Raw genomic sequence first — 12001 nt, forward strand, 5'->3', positions numbered from 1 at the left:
ACATGCATTAAATTACAACAAAAACGATTACAAACTGGCTTGAAACACTTGGTTATCGATAGACGAGTACGAGTCCTTAGCACAGTTGCTGATCTCCTGTGGTCCCTGTGACCATAGCAGGCATTGTAGCAGCATGTGGCTGTGCAATGCCTTCCTTATATTGTTCTATATGCTTTACAATCTCTACGATAAACGAATAATCGTATCGCATCGTTAACAAATACTTCTTATTGGGCTTAGGCTATGCCAATTATAATTTAGTTAGTTCAAAGTTCTTTTGTACATTGCGTGCTGCTCTAGTGGAATTTAGTTTTCTCGAGATTCGTAAATTTAGTTTGGGTTTATCGTTATATTTTATTTGTTAATATATTTTAACTACATACTTTAAATAGCACATTTAACACCTGTATTGAAATATTTCACCATCAAGTTATTATTTTATAAAACAATTGCAAAAAATCGACTCACTGAAATATTATTCAGCAAGTGTCTTTGCCAACGTGTTTAATTAATTGTGTTGTTTTATTTTTTGTTCTATTAAAAAGAGGCACTGTTTTTAAGGCAACGCTACAGAGTCAAGTTTTATACAAGGAAATTGTTTTCTCAGTAATAATTTCTCAATAACCAAATGGGGGAAAGGAACGGTGAAATATTTTGCAAACTATTCATAACTTAAACGTAAGGTTGATATTTGACAATAGCATATTCAATTTGTTTTTACAAATACATACTATGTTTAACTCAATATATAAATGCGATGATATTTTGTTGATGTTGAAGGGAAAGAATTGATTGATTGACTGGGCTACGGTTTTATGCTCAAGAGCGTAGCCAGCTGTTTTCAAGTTTAACACCATTTGCCATACACTTTTCAAATTGTTTTACAATTGTGTGTTGTATAGAAACCTTAACATTTAATGTTCACTACTGGGGTCCATCTCAAATACATTTATTGAGCATAGCTTAAACGGACCACATCGACCATGGCAAATGGAATGGGATGCTGTTCAAAAATGTCACGGCCTTCATTATATGTAGCTATGGCTGCATATTTTTTAGCTGCCAACTATAGATCTTATCTTATCTTAGTGGGAAACCTGTAATGTGTAAATGTTTATTGTTTATTTTAAAATGTTGTGCTTTCTGTGCCGAATGTGCACAGCTGTTGCAGAAATATCTGTTCTCGCTGCTGCTGCTGCGGCTTCTGCCTCAGCCATACATATAAAATACAAATATTGGTATACAAATGCACATATTTATATAAATATATATTGTTCTGCGTACATAAATATTTCTTTAATAATTTTTTCATTTCATTTCGCACTGTATAGAGTGCAGCAGGTCAAGTTTTGCTCTGCAAATATTTATGGAGCGCATTTACCCCATAGGCAAATATTGGATATTGAAATTGGTAGGAAATTGACATTTACAAAGAGGCAGAGTTTTGGGTTCGGTTCACACATGCGGCGTGCTATATAGTACATGTAGCACGTGCCATGGCCATTACACGAGTATTGCACAAATAATATGAAAGGTTAACTGAGGAGACATATACAAAATGAAAATAAAAACTAAAGTAGAAATGAATGAACGATCGAAGTGCATCGAATCGAATCGAATCGAAAGAAAAACGTGCAGTAAAACAAAAGTGGGTCTTTGTATGTTTAATGTTTTTATTTAAATTATATTTTGTTGAGTTGGTTTGTTTTACAAATTGCATATAATGTAAAAAATATAAAACTTAAGAGCGAATTGCAAAAACGTATTTATTTAAATTAAACAGAAGAACTCAGTTAAGTTACATTACATTATGACTTCGTTTTGCTTAAGAAAAGAGTAGAGTAGAGTAGAGAAAGAGTCCACCGCGTTTATGATGGGACTCGGTAAGTTAAATAATTAGAGTTTAAATTTAAGCAAACATTCCTGCAACTAATCAAATAAATCAATTAAATTACTCGTAGACTGTAAACTGAGTTTGAATTGCCTTAACGAAAAATGTTGTGAACAATAAATTTAATTGATAATTAATCATTAACACGCACGCACGCACATCGATTAAAATAAAACTACAGATAATTATTCATTAAAATAAGCGCACATTGTTATCTCCGATATCTGATCCAACCGATTTATTATGGCGCTTGAGTACATTTCTGTGGCTTATTGCAACATATATTGCATAGTTTTTCCATCTTTTTTTCGTCATCGTCTGACTTGCATATTTTACGTACATTTGTATTTTTAGTTTGTTTTTGTAATTGTTTAGCGGCTTAATGTAAAAGTGTACTTTTAGGGGGCTACTAATGTTTAAAACTTATGTGGCTCAACGCTTTGCACGCATTTCACAAACTGCCTTAACTTAGCATTTTTATATATTTACAAAATATTCTTTTTTCCTTTGTAATTTTTTTTGCTGGTTTTTATTTAAATTTAAATTATATTTTTATTTAAACGTACATGTTTGTATGTAACTAATTGTTTTTTGTTTGCAGTTTTGACTTAAAATAGTGTTGTTGTTGTTTAATTAACTTTAGTTAGACTAAATCAGCTCGTTTCAATATTTCAATTTCGAGCTGGGTGTGGGTGTTTGGGTGTGTGTGCTTGCCCATTATAATTAATTAACTAACTACAATTTGACTGCGCTTCTTGTCAAAATAGGCGGCTCATATTACTTTAAAAATTATTTACTATTACCATACTTGATTTAAGTTTAATTGTAGATATGACACTGTCACTGTTTTTTGTTACTTTTCATTAAATCTTCTCCATCGCCTCATCGTCTCTTGTGTAATAAGAAAGTTTAAAACATGAATCCTATGACAATTTCCAGTTAATTACTTCGATATTATTGCACTGGTCTGAAAATTGTTGCTATCAACAGGATGTGTTGCAGCTACATCAGCACTGTTGCTGTTATTGTTGCTGCTGCTGCTGCTACTGCTGTAATTTTGGTTGCTAACATAGCAAGAAGTTTGGTACCGAGACTCATGTTGCAACTGAGGCGCGTACTTTTGTCGCTGTTGTTGCAAGGACACAGCCACGTGCTGCCCATAGCAGTCGTAGTTGCGTTCATAGTCGCATATATCTGTGTATTGAACGCGACTGGACTCTTTGCGTGGAGGTGGAGGCATCATGGCTTGATCGTTGCTAATGTTGCTGCGATTGTTGCTGGTACATGTTGCGGACTTCTTGCAGCTGCTGCTGGTGCTGCTACTACTACTACTACTGTTACTACTGATGTTGTGATGCTGTTGTTGTTGTTGTTGTTTAAAGTTGATGGCTTGGTCACGTGCCGGCTATGTGCCCCAGCCACCAGATATTCTCGGGCGTTTGTGATTGGGCGCATCGTAGTCGCTTAGTTGTTGCTGATGTTGTTGTTGTTGCTGCTGCTGCTGTTGCTGTTGTTGCTGCTGCGCGGCAACCGCTGCCAGACGCACGTCTTGTTCGCTGCTCGTCGGCACTCCACCTGTATTTAAGATAATAAAATCTGTTAAACTATTAGTTTGAGCTGTACAGCAAAATGAAGTGTGTGGCTCGGGCAGGCATTGAGCATTCAACGCAAGGCGCAGCGGACTGAGCTGTATCTGTGTCTGTGAGTGTATGGGTAGTGTGCGTGTGTATTTGTGTGTGGTTGTGTGTGGTTGTGTGTGTGTGTTTGCGTTAGTGGCATTAATGAGCCTTAAATATGTTAGGGAGGTACGCAGCCGTTAGTTAAGTACGAAAAACTGTTAGTTTTCAACTCACAAATGCGTTGGAACGCAATTTCCTTTGCCGGTGTTAGTTAGTTTCAACGTAAGAAAATAAAATTAAGATACAGCAGGCAGACTATACGCTATACACGTCTATATTATACCATCCCTGACTGGGGAAAAGAAGTAAAAACTTTCCAGCACTTTTATATTCAACATAAGCTGTGTGTGTTGGTGTGAGTGTGGTGTGTGTGTCTGTGATTTTTAAAAATATATAAGCTGCGGGAGAAGTTGAGAAAAACAAGAAGCTACTTGAAAGAGACTTGTCGCTAGCTACGCTTATAAATAATTGTTGATTTTTGAAGAGATATTTTTTTATGTGTGTGTGTGTGTGTATGTTGTGTTTGTGTAACAACTTTTGGCAGCAGGCTCAGCCAGAAAGACTTCTGAGGTAGCAAAGAAATCTTTGAAAATGTTTTCAAAAGGAACTTTCTAACTGTAGACAATGGCAACTTCTCTTGTTCGTATGTGTGTGTGTGTGTGTATGTGTGGGTGTGTGGGTGTGTGGGGATGCTTGTGAGTGTTTGTGAATGAGATGTGAATGGTTTGCTGTTTTTATTTTCTTTGGCCAATTTACCGGCAAAATTCCATCTAGGATTATGTCCCATTAGCGCGCGGTATGCATATCCATCATATTTATCATGCCCTAAAAATTGTCCATGTGATTGTTATTGTTAATAATTAAATACAAAAATATATCATTGAAATGTGTGGTTACATCAAGAATTTTGCTGCCTATGCCTATCCTAACCGATAACTCAACGAACGCGGCGTATACGTAATGATGCGGGCGTCCAACATATTACACATACGCCATGTACTTAGTGAAAAAAAAACCAACCAAAATAATAATAAAATAACAATAATAGTTGTTAACGCACTAATGTAAGCAATTTAAAATTTTGAATAATAAAAATCAGAAAGCTGGTATTCGTGAAAACATGCCACGCAGCAAAATAAAACAACAAAATTATCAGTAAGTAGAGGTCTGGCAAATCAAATCGGATTAGTTCAAATTTAACCACAATTTTCGAAGCAAGGGTGGTGGTGCGTAAGTCAATTGAATCATTTACCTGGTGTCGGCGTTATGTGCCCCGTGGACGAGGGTCTTGAGTTCGGCATAACCAGATGCTGTTGCGAATGACTAAGGACGCTCAGATTGGTGGCCTGTTCGGCGCTGTCGTTCGTGCCACCTCCAGGGGTGCCACCTCCACCGGGACCGCCGGCGCTGCCACTCAACACATTGGCATTCCCCAAGTGCGTTATGACATTATTAGGCGGTGCACTGCCACCACCCCCCACTCCTCCACTGGCTGAGGCATTGCTATTGGTGCTGCTGCTCGAACCGCTGCCGGTCGAGCCGTTGCTGTTCTGCTGATGTCCGCTGGCCGAGAGATCGCGTGGCGGCGACTGCGGCTCGGCCTTTACCTTTATGGCGCCGGGTGAACTGGCGGGCGGTGGTGTGCTATTCGAGACAGTCAGATGCGAAAGACTGTCAAATGGAAGAAAGAAATGGTAAGTATTATATACAGGCCCCTAATCGTTTTATTAAATAAATTGTCTTGGATCGTTAAAGTCTTAGCGTATAATTGTATGCTTAATAGTACTAGAGTAACATCTTAATCTTAATACAACATTTTTGAGCAGTAAGACATAAAAATTCGCCACTGCAAGTGTGACGTCATTAACACTTAGCGGCATTTTCCATTTTCTGCAAAACAGAATAACAGCTGAGCTGTTGAGGACTAGTGTTGAGAAACACCTGTATTTCACTTGCAAACTAGATTACCTGTTATGGAATTCAGTTTTTATAAAGTAAATGTTGTCTCTCTTATTCAATTTTTATTCGAAAAAAGTGTTTAAATTCCTATCGTTATTAAAACAGACAAATGGGAGCATTAATTTGATATTGATGAGCGAATAAATTCAATGGAACTCATTAGCTCATTAGACAACTTAACTGATTCACTGGCTTCCATTATTCTTCATTCATATTCTCTTTTTTAAGGAATTCACGAGCTGCCGAGCTAATTTCTAGAATTGCACTGAAATGCTCGGCTGTAACTACAATGATCACTGAAATTTGTTTTAGAGAACTGTCATCGATAGCGGCAGTATATCATTGATAAGATAATATTTCATAGCTGACTAATTCAATTATGACTGTGCCTAAGGTGGTTTTAAGTTGGGATCAGTTCTAAGCAGTTTCACGACAGACATTCTTATAATACTATACATCTTAAAATATTTATATTGAAATTGGAAATTGTTTAGGTGCTACGTACCTAGTGTGCTGCACCAGACCCTGATGCCATGTGGGTAAGCTCATGAGGTCCGCACTGCTCATGCCAGTCGATGATGAAAAGTCTTGGGCACCGAAGGAGTAGCTCGTCAGCGCGGGTATGGGAGTTTGCAGAGTGACGACGGGTGTGTTTAGAGATGTCTGGTTTTGTCGTTGCTGCAAAGGCAGCAGACCATTGTTAGTTAGTTGAAAGCAACCGCCGCCGCCCAATGGGCAGCCCCACTTCCCCTTTTCCCTACTCTGGCCCCACAATTAGGTTACGTATGCGTCATGGCTGACGGAAGCCACAGTTAACTGAGGCACATGCGTGCAATACTCAACACTTACGTCTGCATATGCAACATCCTCTGCGGCGGACATGCTCTGTGCTATTGTGGGCGGTATGACGACACGTAAATTGGAAGAACGTCCGTTCTGGCTGCCCGGCGACTGTTGTTTGATGGGCAAGTGATGCGCTGTAAGTGTTAAGTGAGGTAAGCAATATAATACTGAATGGATGGGGCTGGTTGGTTGGTTAAAGGGGGGCTGGGGGGTCTTGCATTTGCTTTTAAATTGTGATTTGGTGCACTATGTTAACAGTTACTATAATTGAGGTGTATTAGTTTGTTGTGAGTTGAATGAATTGAGTGTGTATGCCCACCTATGCCAGGACTTGGACCTGGACTGGGTGATCCCACAAGCGGCGAATGTGAATGTGGGTAACCGTTTGACATCTCCAACATGGAACCCGATGGATAAACTGATGTTCGTAATTGACAAATGGAATAGAAGAAGATAAGAATATATATATAGAAGTATTTAATAATCTGAAGTCATAAAAGCCGACGGAACTATCAAACAGGGGTGAGCGCAAATCGAATACAACATTAGAGAGCGAGCACAGGCACTAATATAAACAAGTAAAAAAGCTAAAGTCGGGTGTCCCGACTTTGAAATACTCTGTACATATGTTTACAATAATTATAGAAAATAAAAAAAATTAAGAAAATAAAAAAAAAAATTTGATCGATTTTACCTCTCTCGGTATTCGAACTCACGTAAAGGGTGTATAATTGCACATTTACATAGCAATTGCGTTTGTGTGAGTGTATGTATGCCTATGCGCATCAATTCGTGTCTGTGTAAGCATTTTCGCAGTCAACCAAACAGCAACATCAACAACAGCCGCGGGCAGCGCTTGAGCAGCGCTGCAGCAGCGCTGCATCAGCAAATATATTTATGGCTATAACTTCTTGTTAAATCGGTCTATCATAATGAAATTTGGCATACGGACACATAATAACTAACTGGGGGTATTTCCAAAATTTTAGTTCGAAATTCCAAGAATTACGGGAGTTACGATTTGCGGGGTAGAGGGGGGAGGGAGGGGAATTCCAAAATATACATTTTCTGCGTATTCACATAAGGCATCTGGGACTAAAATTTTGTGTTCCTAGGTCTTATAGTCTCCGAGATATAGGCGATTATACGAATGGAAAATCGGGAAAACCCCCATAGGGGGGAAGTGGGGGGGAAAATCAAAAAAATAAAACAAACTCGTATAGAATACACACATAACGCATCTTCGTGCAAAATTTGGTGTCTCTATCTCTTATAGTCTCTGAGATCCAGGTGTTCATACGGACGGACAGACGGACAGACAGACAGACAGGGCTAGATCGACTCGTCTCGTCATGCTGATCAAGAATATATATACTTTGTGGGGTCTGCCACGCCTCCTTCTGCCTGTTACATTTTTCAGCTCCCGCAAACCTAATATACTCTTGTACATTTCATGTACAGAGTATAAAAACTAAATTAGAATAAACATCTTAAGCCAAAGAAAGTAATGTTATGACTAATATTTCAAAATCTCATTTCAGTTATGTGTTAAATTATAGAAAACGTGACGTGCAAAAATAGGGGTGGGTTAGGGATTATTAAAAAGAGAATTAACAAAAATGTAGTAAGTAGAACAACAGAAGACAATAACGTATGGAAACCGAAAAATGTGAATAAAATGTGCACCCGACACTCTGTACTAACTTATTAGGGACATCCCACCTGAATCCGTCTCCGAACTCGATGGACGTGGGCTGATGTTTGTGTGGGACATTTGTGGGCTGGCCTGCAGCATGTTCTCACCATAGGAGCCTGGCACGGGCACCGACACCGGCAGCGTGTAGCTCGTGTTTGGCAGCTGGCGCGGTGCACCAGCGACTCCGATGGCCATTTGGTTGCGCTGCATCATATTCTGAAACTCCTCGTCTATCTTGTTGTATTTGGCTTCGGTGCGGGGAGTGAGCGTATAGTCGGCCTCCGCTTCGGGCGAGTCCGGTGACATGACGCCATTTTTGTTCTCCTTCTACACAGTGGAAAAGGCAAAGAAATAACAAAATTCAAACTTATAGTTGCCACTTGAATTAGTGAAAGCATCGTTCCGAGTAATTGGCCATCTAAGAAAGGGGCAAAAAGGGGTGAAAACGTCACTCGACACACTCAAGTGTCACAGTCATTGTCACCCCCTGGCAGCCCGCACCTCTCCCCATCACACGCTCTGTTTCACTGTCTGCCTGTTGATGTGCTAAATTATGTAAATCTTGTCTAAGCGCTGCAACGCATTAACATTACAAAACAATTTACGGGAAAAAACAAACAACAAAGTAGCGACAACATCGCATTATAAATGCAAAATATGTCGTCGGCGGTGTCGGCATCTTCGTCATCATCTTTTAGGACCAAACTAAACGTTCTATCGCACGCTCATTTTCATGAGCTCGCCTCATTGTTTTCCTCCTTCTTCTTGTTAGTCTTTGTGCTTTTCACGCCTCACTGCAATTTGCATAATTTTATGCAACAGCTAGGAAGAAGACATACGAATGCGACAGCGTGCCGGCGCTGTTTTTCCCGCCCTCTCCTCCACTCTTCACTATAGTTCTGGGCTAGTTCTAGTTATTCTTGATGCTCACTCTTTCTACCATTAGTTCATTTCTCATTTAAATGTGATTCAGTATTGAGTTTGGTTTGCAACATAATTGAGAGGCTATTAAAATTGTTGCTGGACACTGCTGTGTCGGGTACTAAGGACTATAAGTCCACTAGCTAGCATTATCAGTGAACATTGCGGGATCATGCCAGACTCGCTGCTAATAGTTTCCCTTTTCTATCCGCCAAACTAGTAACTGGCTTTTTATTTACAAAACAGATTGGGAAAACGAGTTTAGATATTGTCGAGACTTGTACAGCTTTTCTAATCCTGATACGGTTTAAATACTTGTGGAGAGTGTCCTCTAAAGAGCTACCTAAAGAGCTCTCATATTCTGAATACTCAGTCTCTTTTAACGTTTATATATTTTTCTAGTGAAATAATGTAAATAGTACATATTGATTTATACAAAATATAGTCCGCAACGAAAGACAATCCAGACTCCATGCTTCAAACTGATTAAAACCTATGTCATATAGAAACATTAAGACATATTCTTGCATTTATGGCACACATTGCTCGTAATACACATTTCCAGGCCTTATTACTCACCTCTATTATGTTCTTGTTTGTGAGCGACTCATGTGGTTCATTGTATTCCGTGTATTTGAGGAGCACACGATCCATATCTGTGCTGGCATATTGATATAGCTTGTTGCTGGACGAGAATATGATCAAAGCGATTTCGCAGTCGCAGAGCACGGAGAGCTCGTAGGCCTTCTTCATGACGCCAAACTTGCGTTTGTTGAAGGTCACCTGGAAGTATGCAATGAACTCTTGTTGAATGCCCTTCTGCTCAAATATTTATGTAATTATTACGGCCGTGCCCAGCCACTACTAACAAGCACAAAGGGCTAGTGGGCGGGCAATTGAAATGTATCGATTATGGTGGCCAATTGCCACACACAACGCAATCGTTATGTGTGTGTCTGTGTCTGTGTCTGTATCTGTGACTGTGTGGGTCATAAACAATTTGTTGGTTATGACGCGTTTACAGCTTACGAGTCTCTCTGTTGCATTGGCTCTGTGTACTATATGTTCGTGTATGGATGGTTGTGTCTACTTTAGCGTTATTTGTCTGTTATTGCTTTTGTTCGTTTTAGCTTCAGTTTTCAATTTAATTGCATGAAATTGCTCATTTATTCGACCTTCTCATCGGCTTCAAGTTCCAATGGCTTAATTAAGAAAGTTTCCGCTTACAATTCTAATTGAAAACGTCCTTAAATAGGAAACCCTGTTGTAAAAATCACATAATTAAGGCGTATTGCGTTATTATTTTGCCTTTAATGTTGTTGTTGTTGTTAATATTGTTGTTGTTAATATTGTCGTACTCACCTGTCTATTGCGTTCATCGGTAATGCGTGATATTTGAATTTTTTTGCGACCCATGGCAACAGCTTTTATCCTACAGTTCGACTGAGTCTGTGGGTGTGTGTGTTATGTATTTTAATTGGTTCCTGAGCTTCAATTGCAGCTCAAAAATGTGCTTTAAATGATATATCCGTTGAAATTGCCACTTATACTGATGGGGAGGAGCTCGCCTCTTAGGTGTTGTTGTTTTTATTTTTATTATAGATGGTTGGCATCTTTAAATTAATGTCGGCTTCCTCTTTTTATTAATAATCTATATTGTATGTAACTATCTAAAATTTCACTTGGACGGTTTGTCAAACGGCAAAAGTTTGTTATTGTTGCGGTTATTGTTGTACTTTACATATACATTTATATGTATGTATATTATTTATTGTTTATTTTAATTTCAGGTAGCTGCAAAGAGAAGAAACGAATAGAAAGGTTAAAAATCAACAATATACAATAAGTTATAGATAATGTGATACAATTATTTGCTTCTAAACAAAACTAACTTGGCGATGTATCTTTTTATAGACACGTCAAACGTTCGCCCAACGAAAGTACCCCAAATCCTGCAAACACGCCAAAGGCAGTCCTCCGTTGGCTAACAAATTGACAGTTAACCCAGTTTGTTGCGACTTCAAAAGGTTTCAACTCAATTACCACAGCATCCGCTGCACTGAGAAACGGACTGTCCAGGCGCAGGACGCGACCATGCCTGGCATAATGGCCAACAACTTGTTGACGCTTCATTGGCCACGTGAAAAAGTTCAATGCACCGCACCGCCTATAAAATGGCAGCAACAGCCCAGCACAGCACAGCACAGGACAGCCCGCACGCCCGCCATCGACCCTGGCGTCGCATTAATCTAGAATGTCACAAGGCTTGGCAACATCTCACACAAGGACTCATAGACTCTATGCTATGACCCATTTAATGTTATTAAGGACACCCAGACATCATCACCATGTGCGGCCAGGGTGGTCGCTCCAAAGTTATAATCAGGCCTTTCCCACTGGTTGCGCGCACAAAAACGCTTACGCATGATTAGCCTACCTAAGTAGTGTGTGTGTGGGCGTGTGTGTGTGAGTGCGTGACGCAGCTATGGGCAAAAGCCTAGCTTTGATGTTTGCCTGCAACATAAATTAATAAGCGTAACCGATACAGTCCAACATCACACAGCGACCGAAACAGTAAACTGCTAACGTCCTAATAGATTCTTATAGTTGCAAAAATTTCAATTTATTACACAACTTGAATAAATATTACTAATATTCCAAAACAAGGACAAACAAGTGAAACTTCTTCCAAGACTGTTCAACTACTAGGTCTCTAGAATTATCATTTAAATTTATTAGTCCCGCATTATGCGTCCCATTTGTTGGAGTCTACTTGTTCCAAGATTAAGTAGAGTCTCAAAACTGAGTTCTACAGAGAAGATCATACGATCAGATGGCAAAAAAGTAATCCAAGCCCAATAAGTTTTGTTGTAATAGTTTGAGTGGTTGTTGCTTCTGACAGAACTAATTAGTGAAATTCGAGAATTAGCAAATTTCCATTATTATTATTAATTGTAATTCTTTCGTTTAAACAACATGCTTAAATACTTTTCATTTCATAGCAGAAAGTAG

The 12001-nt window shown here is 39.1% G+C and overlaps 1 protein-coding gene across 14 annotated transcripts in view; it reads right to left on the minus strand.

Annotated features, from left to right (window-relative positions):
• Positions 1-1741: 1741 nt before the first annotated feature.
• The window catches only part of LOC115623908 (myocyte-specific enhancer factor 2), a 64643-nt gene continuing 54383 nt past the window's right edge, over positions 1742-12001 (minus strand). For 6 of the 14 annotated variants that reach the window (XM_030518491.1, XM_030518467.1, XM_030518475.1 and 3 more), the window contains 8 exons: positions 10352-10783; positions 9569-9772; positions 8077-8395; positions 6692-6790; positions 6379-6506; positions 6035-6207; positions 4823-5241; positions 3856-4395 (listed from right to left, as the gene is read on the minus strand). In XM_030518491.1, coding sequence (XP_030374351.1) covers positions 4019-4395; positions 4823-5241; positions 6035-6207; positions 6379-6506; positions 6692-6790; positions 8077-8395; positions 9569-9772; positions 10352-10405 — 1773 coding nt within the window. In that variant the 5' untranslated portion in view covers positions 10406-10783 and the 3' untranslated portion in view covers positions 3856-4018. Of the gene's footprint in view, positions 3488-3850; positions 4396-4822; positions 5242-6034; positions 6208-6378; positions 6507-6691; positions 6791-8076; positions 8396-9568; positions 9773-10351; positions 10784-12001 lie in introns of those variants that run through there. The other 8 variants (XM_030518545.1, XM_030518566.1, XM_030518552.1 and 5 more) reach the window with 8 other exon arrangements.

The sequence above is a fragment of the Scaptodrosophila lebanonensis genome, unplaced genomic scaffold, assembly GCF_003285725.1.
Source record: "Scaptodrosophila lebanonensis strain 11010-0011.00,11010-0021.00 unplaced genomic scaffold, SlebRS2 tig00000001-arrow-pilon, whole genome shotgun sequence".
Lineage (NCBI taxonomy): Eukaryota > Metazoa > Arthropoda > Insecta > Diptera > Drosophilidae > Scaptodrosophila > Scaptodrosophila lebanonensis.